The 24,565-nt window shown below is 38.5% G+C and overlaps 1 protein-coding gene across 1 annotated transcript in view; it reads left to right on the top strand.

Moving 5' to 3' along the window:
- The first annotated feature begins 213 nt into the window (after nucleotides 1-213).
- LOC117306919 (thioredoxin reductase 1, cytoplasmic-like) overlaps nucleotides 214-24,565 on the top strand; it is a 40,663-nt gene continuing 16,311 nt past the window's right edge. The window contains exons 1-6 of the mRNA XM_033791496.1: nucleotides 214-796; nucleotides 7,048-7,108; nucleotides 7,696-7,919; nucleotides 16,928-17,000; nucleotides 18,114-18,182; nucleotides 19,226-19,276. Coding sequence (XP_033647387.1) covers nucleotides 683-796; nucleotides 7,048-7,108; nucleotides 7,696-7,919; nucleotides 16,928-17,000; nucleotides 18,114-18,182; nucleotides 19,226-19,276 — 592 coding nt within the window. The 5' untranslated portion in view covers nucleotides 214-682. The remainder of the gene's footprint in view (nucleotides 797-7,047; nucleotides 7,109-7,695; nucleotides 7,920-16,927; nucleotides 17,001-18,113; nucleotides 18,183-19,225; nucleotides 19,277-24,565) is intronic.

Below are 24,565 nucleotides of genomic sequence, written 5' to 3'. Positions count from 1 at the left end.
TTCTATTACAGTAACAGAATTGCCGCGGATATCTTGACCATAGTGTTGGTGGCGCGAAATATTTCGCGGGGTTTTCTTGAAGCTAGCGCCCTCATGTTGTTTATTTCACCGCATGTGTTCTTATGACAAACTCGATCCTCGATCCCTCAATGGCTTATTGTATGAAATAAACGTTGGTAGAATATTTCCACACCAACCTCGGGTACGTGTTACATGCGGACTGTCCATGCACGACGGATCGTGTTGGGATTTCGTAACATGATTGTGTGGAGCCGCCTTTCCTGGACAACGGCTGTGTAGCAAATGTTGTAGACTTGGTATAAAATGTTTTCATGGTGAAAACTTAGTGTCGGATCACTTGCATGCTGTGCATGTTGCGCACGGAGGGGAGTCTAGCCGAGAAAGTGTGCTAACCATAGAGCTCTATGGTGCTAACTAATCAAGAACCGATCATTGGAGCAGTGTGACTGCGTTTCGTTTACACAACAACCACACCAGTAACAACGCCACCACCGGCAAGCTAGGTGCCAATTAAGGCAGACGACAGCGTTAGATTTGGGGGGCTCCCCACACCACCGCACCCACCAAAGATACTATTTTAATAGTATCTTTGACACCACCCACCACGGTACCCACGGACGAACCTCTGGGCGCGCGCTGGGCTAGATTACTGAACTAAAAAATGGCACCCACCAACTTGGACACCGCTGGAAATTTGCGGGCGATGGTGCTGCAGTACATCAACCAAAACGATGTGATGATATTTAGTAAAACAACTTGTCCTTTCTGTAAAAAGGTAAGACAGCAACCCATTTAATTTATTAATTAATAATATATTTTTTATAGAAATTATTTGTTGTATGGCAGTATCTATATGCCCTTCTAAACTCAGACTGTTCTAAGTTCCATTTAATATTTATTTAAATGTTATTTTATCCTAGTTAGTCTGGTCATGGTCAGGGCCCAATTTCATGGCGCTGCTTACCGCCGAATTCTGCGCTTACGATCGCGATTCTCCGCTTACGTGCAAGCGCTGAATTTCTGCGCTAGCTTTGTAAGCGTAGAATGCCTAGTTACGTGAAGTACGCACGCGCAGAAGCCCAAATTTGCCGCTAACCCGTGAAATTTGCTTGCCGTAAGCACAGAATTCCCTGCTTCCGTAAGCGCCGATTCTGTGCTTACGGTAAGCAGAGCCATGAAATTGGGCCCTGGTCTACTCCTAGAACTACATGAGGTTCGTTCTGCTATCGGCCCCCGTACGGGAGACAGTAGAGAGCGGAACTAACCTCATCTCGATCATAGTTCAAAAAAACAAACTTCTAAATGGATGGAGGAGTAGGTCTGGTCATGCTACTGCCATGACCGTCATGGGCCCATAAATAAATATCGCGATTGAGAACAGCAATGCGTTATGGGTATAGTACTAGTAGTAGTAGGCAGAGGGGCATTCAACGCCGTGGTGTATGTTGTCTTGCACGACATGCGCACGCATGGCCAATGTCTAGGAGGTGACTGCTCTATATTCCGACACTGACAATAGTTGTTCCGACACCCCTATGTTCTGACAACTCAACCTATATTCCGACACCCCTATCATGCCTATAGATAGGCTACTTCTAGAAACTATAAGGCTCCCCCCGTGAGCCTTATAGGGGTCTATTATTTTGGGTAGACGGAAAAGGAGACCCAGTAGAGGACGTACGTCATGGACTTTGGTCGTGTTAATAAAACATTGTATGCATAATTCATGTTTGATGTCGGGGGTTAGGGTTAGGGTTAGGGTTAGGGTTGCCTCGATTTCGATTTGACATCTGACCCGACATCAAACATGAATTATGCATACAATGTTTTATTCACACGACCAAAGTCCATGACGTACATCCTCTACTGGGTCTCCTTTTCGGTCTACCAATATTTTGGGCCTCCTTAACGCTATACGTTTTTCAAATCAGCATTGATAGGTGAAAGTTTTACGACCGTTAGCCAGCAATAACTGAAGTTTCTTTTGTACTACACTACCAAAACTTTCCCCACTTCTGTTGAAATATGGGTGTCGGAATAATTATAGGCCGAGTTGTCGGAACATAGGGAAACTGTAATACGGGTGTCCGAATAGGGGTGTTGGAATAGGCCGAATTGTCAGAACATTTTTTTTGTCGGAACCCTGCAAACTCTAAATGTCATTGAGAGTTTAAAAATATACTATTTGTTGTGTGTAGCCTTGTTTTGTTTTGTTATCGTTTGTACTACCGGCTTAAACAATTAGAAAACATTTAATTTTCGTTGCGGGAAGGGGGAAAATAAAATTAAAGAAATTAAAAAAAATCCCTACCTACCTACCCTATTTTTGGGGGCCCGTTAAAGATCATATCAGTGTATGATGTGATTTTGAAGGAACTATCATTTTTTTTTCATTAATTTTAACCAATTTGCAACCAATTTGTTGCTCATACCAGCGTGAGTGGAATTTGAAATTTTATAAGTGATTCTGCGTCCCATATATATCCAACTTGGCATTTAGCGGCGTTGGAAATGGGACGCAGAGCCATGAGATAGACCGTATTGGATAACTCCTTTTTTGTAATGAAAGTCACCATCTTGTAGTTCGAACCGTATGCGCGTCTACATGCATACATCAAAGAAACACGCAGCACACAGTGTTCCCGGTTTGATTTCTACGGCACAAGCACGCACACACATACGCACACGTTCGCAGACGCCATCTTGTAGGGCAAAAATTTGAACGGTGACATCATACTCAATACGGTCTATGGGGCCCTGGTCAAACTAAAGTTGCAGACACACATCGGTAAAACCAGCAATAAAATACCACATCCGGTTGACTGCACTGCTACGATCAGTTGTGAACTACAAAATGCTGACCAGTGATGTTCACAATCAGAGCTCAAAAATTGCATCCCTCTGCTTGCATTTCTTATCTTTATTTGCTATGCTTTATTTGCTACGATTCTCTTCAAATCAAACATGCTTTACAAGCTTGTTAAAGACACTGGACACTTTTGGTAATTGTCAAAGACCATTCTTCTAAATTGGTGTATCTCAACGTCATATAATGCACGAAATAACAAACCTGTGAAAATTTGAGCTCAATTGATTCGTCGAAGTTGCTGGATAATAATGAAAGAAAAAACACCCTTGACACACACAAAGGTTACGTGCTTTCTTCAGATGCTTGATTTTGAGACCTCATGAATTCTAATTCTGAGGTCTTGAAATCAAATTCGAGGAAAATTGCTTCTTTCTAAAAAAATATGTTACTTCAGAGGGAGCCATTTTTCACAATGTTTTAAACTATCAACAGCTCTCTATTGCTCATAACCAAGTTAGTTTTTATGCTAACAATTATTTTGAGTAATTACCAATAGTGTCCACTGCCTTTAAAATGTTTTAAATCAGAGTGAACTCAAATCCTATACTCTGTTGCACTATGCTGCATTTAGCAATGTTCTACACAGCCTTGACATTTCCAAGTGCAGTGAGTCCACAGGGAAACTTCATAAATTATTGTTGTATTTAAAGGAAAACGTTGCCTTGGATCGGCCGAGTTGGTCTTTGAAAAGCGTTTGTAACCGTTTGTTATAAAATGCATATGGGTAGAAAGATGTTGTAAAAGTAGAGTACAATGATCCACGCAAACATGCCTCGAAATTGCACGGTTTTCCTTCTACCTCGTCGACTAACACATTGATGTAAAGTAAGGGGCACATTTGGGCTTGTGATGTTACCCAATGTATATGCAAGTCATTTATAGGGAAGAGTAAACAAGCTAACTTTGTACATGCATTATATTGGCTTCGGGGTTGTTTATTTTAAAGTGTAGGTTCACGTCAGTTTTTGCAGCTTTTGTTTTAAGTGCTTTCCTTAAGCCATTTATCATAATTATGTGATGTAAAAATTACAATTAAGGTTTTGATAATGTCTAATATTAACAGCTATCGTAAGAATTTGTTTTTAGTATCCCTTTGGCACCGTGCGAAGGGATAATTCCATGCGGTAGAGCAACACTTTTCTGCACTTCGTGAAAACGCTATTCCGGGTGGTGCTTATTTTGTGTCCTTTTAAGTTTTTGGCTCTTCGTGAAAACGCAAAAGCTGGCGCACTCATGAGTTGCACTGTGCTAGCTGTTACAAAGGTTTTTGGTTCTTCGTGGAAACATAATTACAGGTTCTTGAGGTTTTTGTCTTTTATCAACTTAGCATTATTAAGAAACTAGACAATTTTGAGACCTATAACTTCGTAAATAGTTAGATCCCGATCACCTTAGTCAAATCCACCAACAAAATCAAAATTAGTTTTTTATTGATTTTTAAGGTTTTTGGCCCTTCGTGAAATTGCTGATAATTTGTACTTTTTGCATGTAGTAAACAATTATGGCATTACTCTTGCAGATGAGCTGAGCCATGTCTGATCATTCCTCCATGGTCTGATCGTCCTTTAATTCAAAGATCTACACAGTGAATAGCAGCGTTTGTATAAAAGTGTCAAGTCATGCTGCCAGTCTTTAGTTTGTTGAAAGGCTAATCTGACCAGTGTAATTATACTGCGTGTAGTCAGGATACATGAGATAATCTCGAGGAGTGTAATGTACATGCAGTAGAAGTAGAACACGATGTACCTTTGTTTTTAAAATGGCAAGGGCACCAGGGCATTTTCGTGTGACAAAGTGTTTTTTTCTTGCATTATTTTATCTCGCAACTTCGACGACCAATTGAGCTCAAATTTGTGCAGGTTTGTTAGGTGTTCGGGCCAACAGCCTGGAACACCTCTTATTTTTGTTCGTTTTTTTATTTTTGTTGATACTTCTTCTTCTTCTCTACGTCCCTTGTCCCCTTACAAAAACATCTTTTCCAAAATCGTATGAACTTGAAACTTCGCACATAGTTAGATATTCTCTAGGAGAGGAAAAATGTGTAGTTACGTCATGATGACGTAATCCATTCTTGAGTTATGAAAATTCAAAGTTTATTATTTCAAAAAATCATAACTTTTGATCTACATGAGGGATTCTTACAATCAATACATCATCGGAATCGTCATTGAAAACTCCGTAAATGCCTCACAGACATGACCCCGTTTTGACCTAGTCTTCTGGTTCAAAATTGAGGTTGAAAAATTCCACCATTGGTCGTGCCTAAAGATTATACACATAAAACACGTGTAGTGTCACGCTTCAGTGCTCAACCATAGAGTGCAATGCTTCGCGTATAATAGTCTTCGTTCAAGGCGTTTTCAACATACAGTTCCCTTACGATTAGTTAGTCTGTTCTGTACAGTCGTCAATATTTCATAAGTTCATATTTTCTCAACCACACAAGCTATTTTGACAATCTATACATCACATTGAAGGGCTTTACGTACATTACAAAAAAGGATATGTTGGTGACCTTCTCGTGACCTTTTGACCTGTCTAAACTGGCAGTACACCAGGCTTTTACTCCCGGAAACCGAACACCTAGAGTTTGTTCACAAACTCTCAATGTCTAGTTATTTGTATATACTGAGGTACACTAAGTGAGAAGACTGGTCTTCGACAATTACTAATAGTGTCCAGGGTCTTTTAGTAAAATCAGTAATTATTTGTTTTATAACACCCCATTGACCATGTTGACCCCAAACATCCGAGACGTCTAGGCACCAAAACGCTGCTTTTGCTACTGTATATATATTAAGTACAGTGGTTGCTGTGGATATACATGTAGTTGTTTGCTGTGTGAATAGCACGTCGCGTTCATGTGGCATTCTAGCAAATAAATATGTGGTGCACTTGAAACCAAGCAAATGGCAGAATCATGGTGGTGTTACATTCTTTGTTTTGTTCACACTCAATCAAAATAATGGAACAATTTCTCTGATTGGAACCCATTTTCATCAAACATGTTATCAGTGTTTTCTGCTAACTGAGCCCTAATTAGCCCATTAGCATATTTGGTGACAACTGTACTTGATAATTCCCATCCAAAATGAAAGAGTAAACCGGCAAAGTATCTTTTCTGGTAAAAGGGTCCGACGAGTGGAACAAAAAATAGGGACTCTAGAACATCAAAGATCATGAGTTTGAATCACACCCAAGTACATGTAATACGCCTGTGGATTTTTTTCACAGAACTCTGGGAAAGTACACATCTGTGTACAGGTAAAACCAAATGTACAGGTAAAACCAAATGTGACCCGGCAATTTCAGGAACTGATGCATGAGCAGCATCAGCAGCAGTAATTTGGTATGTGTCTAAGCTTTGGGGTGTATCGTGTTGCTGAGTTACTCCCGTTTGAAATTAGCCACTACACCATTTTTTTTGAAAAACGAATTACAAGTAAAACTAGACATTAGGTGTTTGTGGACAAACACAAAGCTGTTCCGTGTTTTTTTGCTTGGATTATGTGTTAAAATGACCAAGGAGTCTATAACTGAAAACAAGTTTGAACATGTTGAATAGTGTATTGAGTTAAATGGTGCCACTTCCGGTTGACCCAGAAGTAGAGGTCGACATGGGGTAATGGTAACCTAATGCTAATCTCCAATGCCAAAGGAGTCTCTAACTGAAAAAAGTTTGAAAATCGATATTGTCCCACGGTAGGTCGGAACAGCAAATGACATTTTAATCTACCATTGTGTGCAAAAGGATACAAATTAGATATATAAGTATGATCACAAAATTGTTGTATTCATAGCTTTATTGCCTAAAAGTAAGTAAGGTTAACCATGCAACTAAAGATCTTAAAAAGAAAAAAATATTTTTTTTTTTTAATTTACATTTTCCACATTAAACTGTCTATAACTTAGCATTGCATTGGGTGACATGTGACTCATTTTCACAGAGTGGGTCACAAATATCAATGTGTTGTTAGTTTTGTGTGTTCCCCCCCCCCCCCCCCCCCCCCCCCCCCGCGTAAATCTGATGCTACGCTTTCGATCCTGGCAAGGAAGATCGTATGGCATGCCATGTACAAAGAATTAGACATGGGACACAGACAAATTACTGTACAGAGTATTGTACTAAGATGTTCTGTTATTTCTTTATACAACAGGTGAAGGACTTGTTTACATCTCTGAAGGCCCCATTTCAGGCACTGGAGCTTGATAAAGAAGGTAGGAATTTTGAATCAAGATTTTTTCAAAGATGTTGGACAAATGTAGCTTGGTATGTTATACAGATGAAACTATTTTTTCTAATGTCCCTTTATTCGTTCAGGTCCATTTGTAGTTTTGATGGCTTTTATTTTTATCAAGTAATACACCACAAGGGACATTGACTGGGTACAATTTAAATAACTTGGGGTTAAACGCAAACAAATTGACTAGAGATGGATTTGAACCAACGACCTCCAGATTAGCATGCCAGTACGTTAATCCGGAGATCATTGGTTCAAATCACGCTCTTTTTAGTCCCTTTGACTGGGCCCATGTGTTGTGTAATTTGCAAGTAAAAAAAATCCAGTGCACTTATTGTAAAGAGAAGGGGTTCGCCCCGGTGTTCCTGTTTGATATGCTTCATATCGGCCACGTCACCTCGTACACCAGTATGCTAACAGGTCTCATACTTCACAAACGTATTTCCACATACATAGCAGGACAAAATACTGAGTGCTTTGATACAACCCTAGGGGTGTGATAAAGCGCTAATAAATAGACCCTCGTAGTAATTTCCATCCAAATTCATCCATCAATCTACCTAGGAAATGGCGGGCAAATCCAAGACCTTCTGAAGGAGATGACTGGCCAGGGGACTGTCCCAAATGTCTTCATCAGAGGGAAACATCTCGGGGGGAATGACGACACACAGAAGGCCCATGCCGAGGGACGACTGTCTCTGTTGTTAAATCCAACTGAAACGTCATCTTCGTACGAGTACGATCTTGTTGTTCTTGGTGGAGGCTCTGGCGGCCTCGCTGCAGCAAAGGTAAGATTCTTGTGTTTGAAGAAGTTCTCACACAAAATGTTGATCTTTTTCCGAAACTCTTATGGCTTGCCTGCAGAAAGGGGAAGGGCACTCTGTGAGGAAACTGTAAATTTCTATTGGCGCATTTCAAGGGCACCATAAGGAACTACAGAAAAAAAGTTTTCCATTATTTGAAACGGAATGTGAATTTCTATATTTTCTCCTTTTTTTTTAACCCAAAAAACCCATACAATTTTGAAAAAGATTGACATTTCTGAACATCGATTTTACTGAATCAAATACTACGAATAAGTGTATTTTAATGTTTTTCTTCCACCTATTTATCGTGTGAAATCCTATTAATACTTTGTGCAATTTGTTTTCCATCGTACCTTATCCTCAAACAAGTAGTATAAAAAACTATAATGCCTTTTAACAAGACAAAAGTAATAAACGGAAGGAAATTCTCATGCAAGGTTGCATGAAAGCTTAGGAAACAAGGAAATTAATCCGGAACACACACATGAACTCTGTTTGATTCAGCACATTAAAGAAATTTTCTGTGAATCATCAGTATATATTTTTGACAAATCCTTGATATTGTATGAATATTATAATAATAAACATAATAATTTATTGAACTTATATTGCGCTCTCTCCAGGACCAGCCTATTCGAGAGCACATATCAAAAACACAATTCCAGTAAAAAATTAAAATTATGAAAATTAATCCATTCGGAAACAATCAAATGTGTAAACTACTACAGCAAAAATCCATTAACAGGTTCAAGCAAATAACAATCAGTAAAATTTACATCAAACATATGTACAAAACAGACTTAAAAAACATACAGAAGCAAATTGCACAAAGAATTTAACAACTGTCACCCGCACAATACATACAAGTGATTACAGATCATAAGAATCCCTAAACAAGTGGGTCTATAATTTAGGCTAAGATGACTAATAAAAAATTAAAAGACTTCAGGTCTGATGAATTTTAATGTTTGAGAGAGAAATAACCTCATTCTCAAAAACTGCGTCACTTCAGAGGGAGCCGTTTCTAACAATGTTTTATACGTGTTGCTTTAGGATTTGGAGTAATTGCCATAGGAATAGCCTGCCTTTATAGCTGCTTCCTCATGCTCAGCACTTTTCCACTGGACATCCGCCGATTCCTGGAAATACAATTGCAGGAAATGGTCCGTGGGGAATTTTTTTAACCCGACTCTCCCAGATCCCTTTTGTTCTTTATTATTGTTTTCTTTCTTCCTTGAACATATTGACAAACAAGAGTACCTTTGGGAATACAACCATGATGCGTTTTCTGATTCATTGCTCTTAGAAAATTAACTCTAGTGTCAGCATTGTATCCATGACTACAGCCATTAGTGTATTGTACAATTATTTAGTACAATGCATGCGACCAAAATGGCAAAACAAAAATGATAAAACATAGTTTTAAACACAGTAGTGGCCAGATTATTTATTTTTTTGTTTGTCTTTGTTATACCTCAGCTTAAAGACACTATTGGTAATTGCCAAAGACCTGTCTTTAAGTTAGTGTATCATAACATATTCATAAAATAACAAATTTGTGAAAATTTGAGCTCAATCGGTCGTCGAAGTTGCGAGATAATAATGAAATAAAAAAAACACCCTTGTCACAACAAGTTGTGGCTTTCAGATGCTTGATTTCGAGACCTCAAATTCTAATTCTGAGGTCTTGAAATCAAATTCATTACCAAGTAAGGTTTTGTGCTAATAATTTTATTTTAGTAATTACCAATAGTGTCCACTGCCTTTAATTGTATTATACCCTGTTTATAATCAATTCACACAGTGCTGTCCAAAATGGCCAAAATGCCTTCAAATTGTCTTGAGAAGGCAAAGGACCTAGTCCAAATTGTGGCCACACTCATAGTTTCGTTGATGCACAGTTTGTAAACCTCCTGATGTTGTCGTATGTTTTGCCGTGTGAGGGTTTATGTGAAACCAAATTTTTAGGTTGCATAGTTTTTTAAAGTATTATCATTGATGTAAGATAACAACATACAGGCAATAAAGGTCAAAATGTTTAGCGTCCCTGCATGCTTCATTTTTAAAGGCCAGCCGCCGCCTCCTTTTTTTTAATGACCAAAAGGGGACACATTTCAACGATCTCAGATGGAAAAAAGGCTGTTGTCTTTCAAAATGTGTCTGCTGGCCAGGTTGATGCAAGACAATTCCCATGTGAAAGCACCCTCCATGCAGTCAAAAGTATGCAGTAAAAAGTAATTGTAACAGCTAGGAGGTCCAGGTCTAGAATAAGGGGGAACCAAGGCCCTTAATTAAAGCCCTCCTCAAGAGGTCCAATGTCATCCCTGTATATTTGTCAAATGTCATCCCTGTATATTTGAATAGAATGAAATAGGAAATAAAGCAGGACGACTCTACAGTGTTCAAGGTTATGCAATGCTAAACTTAATTCAATCAATATAACATTGTTAAAATTACATACTGCAGTGCTTACGCAGTATTATATACTGTGCCACTAGTTCTCTTGCTTGTATGAGTCGTACATGCATGCTGAATGAACTAGCAGATTTATCAAATGACTTTGCAGAAGCAATGACTAAGCATTTTAAGGGGATGGTTACAAATGTGATTTTCACATACATTCTATACAGATGACAGTTAATCTGTCACATAGTAGTTTTATTATTACTTTGTATATGTGTGAAGACAAGGATGTCTCATAAAGTGAACTTCAACACTATAGCGGGCAAGCCTGGGGAAACATATAGACAAAAGGGGCTTGCTATACATGTCCATGTACATGTACATGTACTCTCTAAATGCAAAAGAGTGAAACAACATGAGGGACAACTCTTTTGAGAGTGGTCTTCCACTATTTAATATTGAAGTTTACATCTTTGTGAGTAATTTTTCACTCTGTCCTGAAGTGAAACCCCTTTTAAAAGAGTGAAATAATTACCACGCGTTTTAAAGAGCCATATGAGGGACAACTCAAAATGTAAAGAATGATGTTTTTCATTCTTTTATATTTAGAGAGTATGTGAACCAGAAATACTGGGGTTACCCTACACTAAGTCTTCCGTTTTTTGTGCATGCACTACCAATCCCAGTACATAGGACCTACCGCTTAATGTCCCATCTGAAAGAAAAAGCAATTATGGTAGAGTAAAGCAGGAGGCAAGCTGGGGGAAACATGTAGACAAAAGGGGCTTGCTACACATGTGTATGTACATGTATGTGAACCAGAAACACTGGGGGTTACCCAACTCTCACGAAATAAGTCTTCTGGTTTTATTTGCATGCACTACCAATCCCAGCACAGAGGACCTACCGCTTAAAGGCAGTGGACGCTATTGGTAATTACTCAAAATAATTGATATCATAAAACCTTTCTTGATTACGAGTAATGGGGAGCTGTTGATAGTATAAAACGTTGTGGAAAAGGCTCCCTTCGAAGTGATGTAGTTTTCAATAAAGAAGTAATTTTCCACAAATTTGATTTCGAGACCTCAAATTTAGAATTTGAGGTCTCGAAATCAAGCATCTGTAAGCACACAACTTCATGTGACCATGGTGTGACAAGGGTGTTTTTTTCTTTCATTAATATCTCGCAACTTCGAGGACCAATTGAGCTCAAATTTTCACAGGTATGTTATTTTATGCATATATGTTGAGATACACCAACTGTGAAGACTGGTCCGTGACAATCACCGATAGTGTCCAGTGTCTTTAATGTCCCATCTGAAAGAAAAAGCAATTATGGTAGAGTATCCAGCTGAAGAACGCAAGTGCCACGACTGGGACTCACACCCGCACTATACTGATCAGAAACACCATAGCTTGAGTCTGGTGCTCTTTAAACCCCTCGGCCACGGAGCCCCAAATAACATGTCGTTAAGAGTTTGCCCTTGACTTTTTCAATCACTAATTCAGGCTAGGAATAAACCCACAGCACTTGCAGTAATTGTCATGGTGTACTGCGCTTTTGCTGTTGGTGCCTTTTTGCAGATTTCCAATACCAATTTACATTTTCATTGCTCATTACCAAGTAAGTTTTTTATGCTTAACAATTATTTTGAGTAATTACCAAGTGTCCAGTGCCTTTAAAAGAACCTTTGTTGTCTTCCTTTTGTCAAGTTAGGGTTTCATTGTGGCAATGATATTTTAAAAAGGAAAATATATGCTCCAGGGGTTGATTTCACAAAGACGGGTGGACGGGTCGTTAGGTCGGCCCTGCGCGCTGGGATGGTGCTCTCGCGGGATCGCTGCTGGCTGGTGGCTCCCCGATTTCGACTCCTCATTAATGAGGGGTCGGGGGGGCCATTGGTTCGCGCGGGAGTGGTGGTCTCCCGGCAGCGCTGTCTCGGTGCGTGGGGCGGATATGACGACTTGTCCACAAGTCTAACCTGTTGACAACGTCATTACATTTGTATCCCCTTACCGGAGTTTTTATGTATTGCTCTAAACCATTTTGATGTATTGTCCTGCATTTTAACAAATATCCTTTTTGGATTGTGTGTATTATTGTGTTTATCTCTGCTTGTTTGCCTTTTATAGTCGTTCAGTGATTGTTATTATCTTCTGTGCTTTTTTATATGCCCTCTCTTGCCTTTATGTATTTTTGGGGATTTAGGAGACATACGCCTTTTGGCGATAGTAATTTTTTTAACTTTTATGCTCTCCTGGGCACCCCACTGTTGTTTTACTTTGTTTTCTTAAATATGTTTTTATGTACATGTGCTTGTAAATGTGATTGCCCGAATAAATATTATATTATTATTATTAGATAGTCCTAACTTAGGACTGTTAATGTTTGTAAAATCTTAAGGCCTGACCTAGTCCTACATTGTAAGATGAGTTACTCGTCCTAATTAATGTTAAGACTAGTCTTAATTCTTTGTGAAATCCACCTCTGAAATGAACAAAAACATTTCTGAAAAATAAATTCTTGCAGCGGCATGGTTGGCATACCAACCCGAAGTGGTTAATCACTGTACATATGCTGATGATATTATTCACAGATGTCTGGACATGTGTGTGTTTCCAAACATGCGTTGTCATCATGTGTATGGACCCATAGGTATGCAGAAGTCAATCAGCAATATTTCTGTTGACAACATACCATGTAGATTTTAGACAAGATAGTTGACATCTTTCACATTTCGCATTGTACAAAGAGAGAGTCGAAAATGGAAAGGGCAATGCGAGGTAATATTATTTCACATTCCAAAATGATTATTTAGGCTATGGCATCCTATTTACTTATTTGCCATGAGTTGGTGAATTAATTGTTGGCCTTGTAAAACGGGGCCTAATTTCATTGTGCTGCTTTGACGAGTTTCTGCTAAGCAAAAACGAGCAGGTTACCAGTTACTTATGGTGGATGTTGAATGGTTCTTTATAGGTATTTGGGATTCAGCTGAACACCCCTTGTTTTTGGTCTGGCTTTGTTTTTGTTTTGTTTTTGCTGGTAACCTTATTCCAGTATAAATAATTTTGTTGCGCTAAGCTGCTTTTAGTGCGGAGACTTTTATGAAATTGGGTCCAGAACTTCATGAACTTGTGTTCAGTTTATTGGCCTTTTCTTTTACAATATCACAGCCATAAATTTCCCCATTTGAAAAAGTATGGTTAAATGAGCATGTGCGTGTGCGTTGAGCAATTCAACCAATAGAATGCGTTCTCTTTGCGTCATGACCGTTATTGTTTTTCGTTACGCTGCAGTGTGGCTCGGCCTTAGGGCTTTACATGTATCTCATATGTCATGCTCATGTATTCATATTGATATGATTTGAACATAGCTGTAGATTGCAACTGACACTGGCCGACACGTCTCTATCTGTGTCTTATTGTGCGTACATCATCGGTAAAATGACATTAATGGAGAAGTGCACTTAGGGATGTTTGAAACCCTACCTCTTGAATGAATAATGAACCATCATTGTTGTGGTGTTGCGTCGCCCGAGGGGTGTCTCAAAGCGCTTCCGACATTATTACCCCTGGTCACTGGGCCTTAAATCATTCCTTAAACTATCTCAGCTCCCTGGGGAGTATACAGCCTATGTGCAGTATATGTGCTACTCGGCTAAAACCATTCACAAGAACCATCTCTGTCCTCACAGGTACCCATTTACCCCTGGGTGGAGAGAAGCAAGTATAGGTGTCTTGCTCAGGGATACAAGTGTCAAAACCGGGATTCGAACCCACACTCTGCTGAACAGAAGCATCAGAGCTTGAGTTCGGTGCTCTTATCCATTCGGCCACGACACTCGGCCACGACACTTTACACTTTAATTAGCTCAACACGGCTGCTAAAAAGTTTAATGGTAACAGCTCCGCGCTGTAATCCTGCTACCTGTGTACGTCACTGTGCTACCTGTGTGCGTCACAAACATACACAGTTGTAAGCTTACCATCTCTCTTCAACTTTCCAATGGCCCACGCAGGAATACCTGCTATGGTGATAGAGCATTCTCAGTAGCTGCATCAACTTGCTGGAACAAGCTCCCTCTACACATCCGTGACTCATCCTCAATCAGCTCATCCAAGTCTCAGTTAAAAACACATCTTTTCAGGCAATGTTAAAGTGCTTTGAAACCCTTGTGGAAAGCGCTATATAGATTTTAATGTATTATTTATTATTTGTTTTTAATTCCTTCTCTGTAATAGCGTAGCAATACCCTTGAACCATCTGACTCCATCTTTAACCAAGCTCCCTACCTCTCTATGCACATAATCAATTATGGAAGCCATCCAACCACAAAGGCGCCAGACTATATTTCCTTTCAGGGTCACAAAACATTATAGACCTTTCCATTGTTGATAAACAAACCAAGCTGGTAGGCATGGACGGCTGAATGTTAGCGAAACACTCAACCGTCATAACAGATGTTCTGACCAAATTCAACATTTCTTGCAAACTTTCAAAAAAATGAAATGTCATACAGAAATGGTTGCTTGGTTTCAAACAAATTCAACACTCTATTTGAATAGTTGTGTGACATTGTTATATAAACTGTGGCCATCTGTTTGGGTTTTCCGTCTACTGGCTTTCTATAGACCTTTATCACTCTGTCATCATCTCGGTCATGTTCCCTGTTTCCATAACAGTAATGAATGCTAACATTCATTGCCCATGGCACCAGACTATTATCTCGTCCAGCCTCAGTTTGGTTTCAATGAGTTGGAATGGAGTATATCAAGATTACCACACTGTGATAAAGGTCTGTACTTTTCAAACCTTGGGCCCTCTGACATTGCGATAGAATGATACAAAGAACTTTTTACAAAACCACAGCGTCATCTTTAGAGGCTTAGTAGGCTCCATCAACCAGGTGAAAGAAGCTTCAAAAGTATAAGCTACCCCCATACAGAACACAAATGGACAATAAAAGAGCCTTTGAATTCAGCTCACCCACCCTTTGGAACTCTCTTCCTGCTACCCTCCGTTCTCAGATAAACCCGGACCTCTTCAAATTACATCTCAAGACCCACCTGTTTACTCAAACTTTTTTTGTAATCTTGTACTGTTTAGTTTATTTGTTGCTTTCTCTTGTATAAATTTGTTTATTTGTTTTGTAAAGCGCTTTGAGAGTACTTGCAGTACTGAATTATGCTATATAAGTATTTCTTATTATTAAGCTGAAGCCGTAGTTTTGAAAAGGACCAATGTTACTGATGCATTATAAAATGATAGTAAATAATAATAATAATAAGACTTGTAATGCGCATGTATCCACCCTGCTGGGTGTTCAAGGCGCAGAAAATTAATAACACGGATGGGGTTCGAACCCATGAGGACTTACGTCCATTAGAACTTAAGTCTAACGCCTTCGGCCACCATGTTCCATGATGTGCATTGTGCACTTTTAATGACTAAAATAAATGGCTAAGTGATCAGCAGCCGATTTCACGAAACTCTAGGATTAATCCTAACTCGAGTTAGGACGAGTAACCCGTCCTAACTTAGGATGGTTTCAATGCTTCCTACGTATTTGGATGCGGGACTCAACTCTAGGATTAATCCTAACTCGAGTTAGGACGAGTAACCCGTCCTAACTTAGGATGGTTTCAATGCTTCCTACGTATTTGGATGCGGGACTCAACTCTCCCTAAGTCCTAAGATTAATCCAAAGTTAGGAAGAGTTTGGTGAAATCGACGGCAGAGGTAATTATGTAAAGCGCAATAATAATAACTTTGGAATGTTCGTAAGAGTCACTCATAAATACCTCAGACAGTTTCGCTATTCCTATTGGTGGAGAGCGTGTCACTGGGTCTGTATAAACCTTTGTTTTTGTTTATAACCAGTAAAACGTGTTGAAACATGGGCGTGACACGCGTGCTTGCACCTGTGCTTATAAGACAGTTTCTTCATTCCTATTGGTCAAAAGCAACGGCTGAAACAGTTGTGCCACATCACGCGATACGCGTGATGCGCACAGCATTCCCTTATAAGGAGTTGTTTACCCGAGGGCCTTACCATTTCTTAGCTGGAGGGGTGTTGTGTTGAAAGAAATTATTGAACAATTATAATTTTTGTACTTATTTTACTTTTTGACCAAAAAGTGTTGATGTTTTTGACCGAAAAGGTATTTATGAATGGGAATCAAAGCGTGTTGAATCAATTTTCAACTAGTGGTTTTAACCCGCTGAGGCCTGGTTCTTGATAATTTACCACGACTTCGTCTCGGTAAAATGATCAAGAACCAGGCCTCGTTGGGATTAAACCACTTGTTGAAAACCTCTTCACCACACATTGATTCCCTTATTATTATGCTATAATTATATTCTTGGGATTAACATAGTAAAATTCACTATTGCAGGCTCCGAACCTGCGAACTCAGGGCTTGGTTGCTGGTGCTGTACTAACTGAGTAACTAGCCTTTTGATGTTTGCAGTCTGCCCAATTTCCTTGTTTCCTGGTTGCTTGTCAGTTTACCTTGTGTTTTATTACTAAAAATTAATAGATTAATATTTCCAAAACTTTTGTATTTGGTTCTTTTTGTCACAGGAAGCTGCTTCGTTTGGAAAGAATGTTGCTGTGTGTGACTTTGTTAAACCCACCCCTAAAGGAACGACTTGGGGTAAGAATGGAGTTCAGAATACAATATGTATTTTTTGTGCACAAACCAGGTCTGGAATTTCTTGTTGCCCTGACCTTAGCCTTGGTGCCCCTTCAAAAGTTTCCCATAGAGTTTAGATTGTCCAGTGGAAGTGCCCTTTGCCAAATGAAAATGACCTTGCCCTCTCAAAGATGAAATTCCAGACCTGCAACAATTTCTTACCTTCGTTAAGATCTGGGCCTAATTTCATGGCTCTGCTTACAGCCAAATTCTGCGCTTACAATCACCATTCGCCGGTTACGTGCAAGTGCCGAATTTCTGCGCTAGCCTTGTAAGCGTAGAATGCCTAGTAACACAGAGTACGCACGCGCAGAAGCCAACATCTGTGAAATAGGCTTGCCGTAAGCACAGAATTTCCTGCTTAGTAAGCGCAATATCTGTGCTTAGGGTAAGCAAACCATGAAATTGGGCCCTGCTTCTTTGTAAAACTCATGCATACACATGTATGTTCTTAAATGCTATGATGAAGGCCTTTTTTTATTATAATTCTCAGGAAATTATTTTGCAAAAGTTTGATAATCACATGGTGCATGATATTTAATTAACCACTTAATCTTACTCATGCGCACTTTATTTTTCAGATTTTTTTTTTTAGCTTCTTGAGTAATTATTTTCCTTTTAGAATATCGTTGCCACAATGAAACCCTGACTTGTAGGCAGTGGACACTATTAGTAATTACTCAAAGTATTTATTAGCATAAAACCCTGACTTGGTAACAAGTAATGGGGAGCTGTTGATAGTATAAAACACTGTGAGAAACGGCTCCCTCTGAAGTAACGTAGTTTTCGAGAATGAAGAAATTTTCCACGAATTTGACTTTAAGACCTCAGAATTAGATTTTGAGGTCAAGAAATCAAGCATCTGAAAGCACATAACTTTGTGTGACAAGGGGGTTTTGGAGCTCAAATTTTCACAGGCTTGTTACTTTATGCATTTGTTGAGACACACCAAGTGAGAAGAATGGTCTTACTAATAGTGTCCAGTGTCTTTATAGGAAAGACAGCAAAGGTTTTAGAAATGAGGCAATATGACAATTTTTAAAAACAATTATTTACTTTTATCGTTTTCAACAGGTCTTGGAGGAACTTGTGTGAATGTTGGCTGCATCCCAAAGAAACTAATGCATCAGTCGGCAGTTTTAGGTAAATAGTTGATAATCTAAACTCAATAATCTGATCTCTGATAATCAATATGCAATGCAGCGACTGATTTTTCTTCGAAAAGTTACACAAACTGTTACGGATGCTACTCAAAAATCATCATTTGCTACTCAATATCATCATTCAATGTGCAAAAAAAAACGTATGGTCTAAATATTTTGTAATACAAAATTGCTGTATGAAATCATTTGATTACGCCTAAATACAAATGTAACCAATGATCAATTAAAGGCTGCTAAAGTATAGGATTCAAACTGCCTTTGACTACAGGGTAAGCTAAGTAGTCTAGTGGTTAGACAACTGCTTAAAGAATTAAGATTCATTACCCCTGATGCAAATTTAACATCTGTTATATCGTTGCGGTACCCGCTGCCAAAACATAGGATTTGAACTGCCTCTAGCTACCAGGCAATCTTGGTGGTCTAGTTGGTAAGACACTGCTCTAGAATGGCAAGGGTCGTGGTCGTGGGTTCGAACCCCACCCGAATAATATGCCTGTGATATTTTTTCACAAGACTCGGGAAAGTACAGAGTATACAGTGCTAACACACATTGGTGTAAGGGTAAAAACCAAAATTACAAATTAATAATATGCTCATAGAATGGCAAAGGTTGTGGGTTCGAATCACATGTGACCGAGTAACTCACGTACATATATGTCTGAAGTTTTTTGCTTTTTTCTTAGGACTCGGTGGGAAGTACTGAGTATATAATATAGTGCTTCATATTATCAGTGCAAGTTCAAAGGGTCGGTAAAAACCAACTTGTTTGATCTGTAATATTTGTCAGGGCTTGCACATAAACCTGTCATAGAGGGACTCTCTACACTACCTGAATGCTGCAGGCTGGGCCCAAGCAGTGGATTTCCATTTGCTTTTACGATTCCATTCCCGATGTTGTTATTTTCTTGGTCATTCCCTGAGCGCTTTGCATCCTTTGGAAAAGACACTTTAAAAATGCTATTATTAATATTAATAGTTAGCAATATTTTGATAACTGTTTTCTTTGTTATTTTGTTCTTGTAGGTGACTCTATACGAGATGCAAAGAAATACGGCTGGAATGTAACAGACTCTGGTAAGTATACATGTAGATGACTGAATTTTATGTGTGATATGTTTAACTCATAAGAATAAACTTAAACTATTAGTATTAGGAAACTTGCGGGTACAGCCATGTAATAAGTCTCTTTTGTGGGAGTGTTGACTCTGAAACGAGCCGGTTTGGTGTCAACGTTTCGAACAGTACTCTACTCGTCTTCAGTAGAAAGACGAGCAGAGTCTGAATATATATTTAAAACGTCGAGCAAACCGGTTGGAGCCAACACACCATCACAGGTTTGTTATTTTATGCCTATGTTAGGATACACCAAGTGTGAATACTGGTCCTTGACAATAACAAAATGTGTCCAGTACCTTTCAGTTGAGCTTGTACCTAATTGGTATTTACTGAGAGTTAATCATTAGAAACTGAAATGCTGTGAAATGTGTAATTAATTATTAGAGCCCTGCTTCATTAGCTGTTTCGCAGCGCAGGGAAACAGCTCTTGTTTTTGTTTAAAAAAAATTATATATTTTTTTATTTGCCTGTTTCAGTACTCGCGTACAGAAAACTGGTCTTTGACAATTAACAATAGTGTCCAGTGTCTTTAGGTAGGACACCCTCCCCTTGGATCAAAAGGAGGCTGCTCATTGGCTCAACCTGTGCGCTGCGCATTCATAGCCCCCTGTGTAGTTTTCTCTCTGAGATGGCAGAATGATAGGGAATTTAAAAACATACATTACTGAACTTAAAGTTATTTTACAGGTAAGGATGCAAATTTTTAGATTGGTAAGGGTGAAAAATATTGTTTGATTTTAGTGTGAAAGCTTACTGACTATGAATTTCACACTAGAACCATTTTTAGTGGAGTTGAAAAATGGAATGTTCAAATTTGAAGGGCAAAGCTGTGTTGAATGGATCTGTCAGTGTATGAAAATAAGCTTTAGTGCAAAATATCCATTGATTATTTTGTGTGTCATCCAAGTGGAGATTGTAATTTCATTTTGAGGATAAATCTAACAATAAACAAACTTTGCGCAATGATACTTAGGTATCTAGAATGAGGTCGCTTTGTACTGTCATGTGTAATGGATGGTGTGGCCTGTGCAGATAGATTCTTCTTTCGAGTCCATCATTTGCTCTTCAAATGTTTGGGCCAGGATTGGGTGCATCTCACAGTCTTATTGTTTGCTGCCATCGGGTCTTCATGGCAGCACTGCCTCTCAAGGGCTGGGCATCGTAGAAGGTGTGGCATAGAGTGGGGTGATGTGTGCTTGTTTGCTGCCATCAGGTCTTCAAGACAGCACTGCTCCTCAAGGGCTGGGCACTGTAGAAGCTGTGGCATAGAGTGGGGTGATGTGCCACAATGCACCGTATTTTCCCTGATAAGGGCAACAACATTTTAATAACATTTTAAAAAGGTTGCTTCTTCCCCTTCTAAATTCCATTTACTTCATCCTAATTTTTTGTTTTAAGTCAACGAGCAGCTGGCTTCAGGGTCTTAGTTCAATTAAAGACACTGGACACCTTTGGTAATTGTCACCAGTCTTCTCACTTGGTGTATCTCGACATATGCATAAAATATCAAACCTCCGTAACATTGAGCTCAATTGGTCATCAAAGTTAAGGCAAGACAATAATGAAAGGAAAAAACACCCTTGTCACACTAAGTTGTGTACTTTCAGATGCTTGATTTCGAGACCTCAAAATCTAATTCTGATGTCTTGAAATCAAATTCATGAAAAATTACTTCTTTATCGAAACTACGTCACTTCAGAGGGAGCCGTTTCTCACAATGTTTTATACTATCAACAGCTTTCCATTACTCATTACCAAGTAAGGTTTCATGCTGATAATTATTTTAAGTAATGACCAATAATGTCCAGTGCCTTTAAACAAAACCAACCTGAAGACTAATAGAGAGTCTCTGTCCAGCCTTGAGAGGCAGCTGCAGTGTCTGCCAAGGTGATAGGTACGAGGCACTTGCTTGTTTGTAAAAGGAAATCAAGTACAACTATACGATAATTGTATGGAGATGAACAGGTGCACTTTCAATTTAGAAGTCAAAATTACGTTTGGAGGACACGCTTTATTCGCAGATAGACCTTTTTCCTTTTGCAATATTAAAAAGTCTATGGTCGGTACCTGGCTTGATATTCGTCCTTAAAGACAGTGGACACTATTGGTAATTGTCAAAGACTAGCCTTCACAGTTGGTGTATCTCAACATATGCATAAAATAACAAACCTGTGAAAATTTGAGCTCAATCGGTCATCGCACTTGCGAGATAATAATGAAAGAAATAAACACCCTTGTCACACGAAGTTGTGTGCGTTTAGATGGTTGATTTCGAGACCTCAAGTTCTAAACCTGAGGTCTCGAAATCAAATTCGTGGAAAATTTCTTATTTCTCGAAAACTATGGCACTTCAGAGGGAGCCGTTTCTCACAATGTTTTATACCATCAACCTCTCCCCATTACTTGTCACCAAGAAAGTTTTATGCTAATAAATATTTTGAGTAATTAACAATAGTGTCCATTGCCTTTAAAGGGAAGGTACACATTTGGTAATTACTCAAAACTGACTTGGTAACTAGCATTGGAGAGCTGTTGATAGTATAAAACATTGTGGGAAACGACTCCTGCAGAAGTACTGTAGTTTTTGAGAAAGAGGTACATGTAATTTCTCACTAAAATGTTAAAAGACTTCTAGCTAGAAGTCTTTTATTCCTATCTGAAAGCACTCCAATTCGTCCAACAAGGTTGTTTTTTCGTTCATCATTTTCTCCCAACTCCGATGACCAATTGAGCTCAAACTTTTCACAGGTTTGTTATTTAATGCGTTGAGAACACTGGTCTTTGACAATAACCAATAGTGTACCTTCCCTTTAACACTCGACACTATTTGTAATTACTCAAAATAACTTTTAGCATAAAAACTTACTGTTGATAGTATAAAACAGTGTGAGAAACGGCTCCCTCTGATGTAAATAGTTTTTGAGAAAGAAGTAATTTCTCACTCAATTAATAAGACTATGGCCTGAAGCCTTTTATTAATTTTTTTTAAATTTTGCATCTGAAAGTACGTAATTTGTTCTTCATCAAGGGCAGTTTTTTTCTCTTCATGATTCTCTTTCAACTACAATGACCAATTACCAAAGGTGTCCAGTGCCTTTAATCTGATTTTTGATTTGTTTACCAGCAGAAAATCAACATTCCTGTTAAATAGTAAAATAAAAAAGGATAAAAATAAGGGTTAATAAATACCTACACCCTATGTTTATGAAGGCCAGCCCATATCCTTCAAATTGTCAAACAATGGTTTGCTAGCCAAATGCTAATTAAACCAGTCAAAATTATCTCCAAGTGGTCATAGCTAGCTACTTCAGTGTTGACAAACATCCCTAGTTTGGTAGAGAAAAGCCTTGCAGGGGGGGGGGGGGCCCTTACAGACTAGTGAAATTAAAAGCTTACTGGTCTCGGCTTGATAGTCATTAACAAATTATAGTAGTAACTCTGTCACCATATTCTAGAAACCATTTTTTATGTAAAGTGCCTGGCAACATTATACAATTGTTGCACGCTGTGTCGGGCGTTTTGTACGCTCGAGGGACCCCGAGGGTATACAAAAACCCATGGACCCCAATCACAGCGTGCAACAATTGTTTTGTTATACCTTGGTAACAATAATATTCCTCTTCTCGAAGTTCTGTTGTTATCTTCAAATATTATTACGACGGAGTATTCATTGTTTAATAAGCAGACGAATAAGAAACAATTCCTGACTGTTCCCTCAAACCCGCGGGTGTTTCGTACACAGCGCTGGAAATTAACCAACACTGGGAACGATCAAGGTGATGTACACCGGTGTACATTACTTTTTATGCTACCCGAGCCATGTAACATGCGTTTTTGTTGCACGTCACAGGATTGGTTCTCGACCAATCAAACTTAATCAAATTATCAAACTTAATCAAACCAATCAATCACAGTTTGTTACCGAGGTATGACAACACCTGAGGTTTTTGCGGGGGCATGCCAAGTACAGCATTATCAATATAAGCAATACAATGACCTAACTATAAACAACAATTCTTAATTTTGTAATGTTTCAAAAATTTCTCTCATTCTAAAATATTATCAGCATAAAAACTGACTTGGTGATGAGCAACGGAAAGCTGTTGATAGTATAAAACATTTTGAGAAACAGTTTCCTCTGAAGTAATGTAGTTTTTGAGAAAGATGTATTTTCTCACTAAAATATTTTAAAAGACTACAACTGAAGGCTTTTATTAATTTTCGTTCATAATTTTCTTGCAACTTCAATGCACACATACTTGTTATTTTTATGCATTTGTTGTGACACAACCAAGAGAGAATACTGGTCTTTGAAAATATCAAAATGTGTCCAGTGCCGTTAAAGGATTTGGGTACTTTTTGTAACACAAAACAAAATGTCCACAGATTTACGTTAAACTTACATGGTTTGAAGATAATGATAGTAGAAAGCTTCCCTTGAAAAATTACTTACTGAGGTGCTTTAGTTTTTTGAGATATGAGTAAAAACAAGCCAGAAAATAATTTGCATCTCTGCAGAGAGACTAAAATTTTAGCATGTAAACCCGTATTAACCAGTTATGGTATTATACCATACCATAACAAACCATAACTGATAAATATGTTTTTACATACTAAAACTGACATTGTTTTACTCGTTTCTCAAAAACTACAGCACCTCAGCAAGAAATATTTTAAGGGAAGCCTTCCACTATCATTATCTTCATCTCGTGTAAATTTAACGTAAATCTGTGGACGTTGTGTTTTGTGAATAGAAAAAAGTACCCATACCCTTAAACAACCTCACACCTTGCTTTGTAAGTTTCTATCTCTTTTACCCGATGAATTATTAACGAGCCATTTACCTTTCTGTATGTTCAATGGGGGGGGGGGGATGGAATTACATGCTGCTGGTAGTAGCATGTCTAAAAAGCAATGGTATAATTAAGCCGTCTACATAAAATAGTGTATGCTTGATAGGTTATGATAGCACTTGGAGAAGCTTTGGTGAATATTAAAGAAATTGACCGTGAGTAACAAATGACAGAGCTGCCAAACTCCATCTATCAATGTAAATTATATTAATAATAATTTATTGAACTTACATTGCGCCCTCTCCAGGACCAGCCTGTTCGAGAGCGCATAACAAATTCCAGTAAGAAAATTAAAATTATGAAAATTAATCCATCCGAAAACAATCAAATGTGTAAATTTCAGCAAAAATCCATAAAAAGTTACAGCAAATGACAATCAGTAAAATTATGCATG

The sequence above is a fragment of the Asterias rubens genome, chromosome 2 (assembly GCF_902459465.1).
Source record: "Asterias rubens chromosome 2, eAstRub1.3, whole genome shotgun sequence".
NCBI classification, from domain to species: domain Eukaryota; kingdom Metazoa; phylum Echinodermata; class Asteroidea; order Forcipulatida; family Asteriidae; genus Asterias; species Asterias rubens.
Note: the sequence above shows the minus strand (reverse complement) of the source record. Positions and strands in the feature narration are given on the sequence as shown.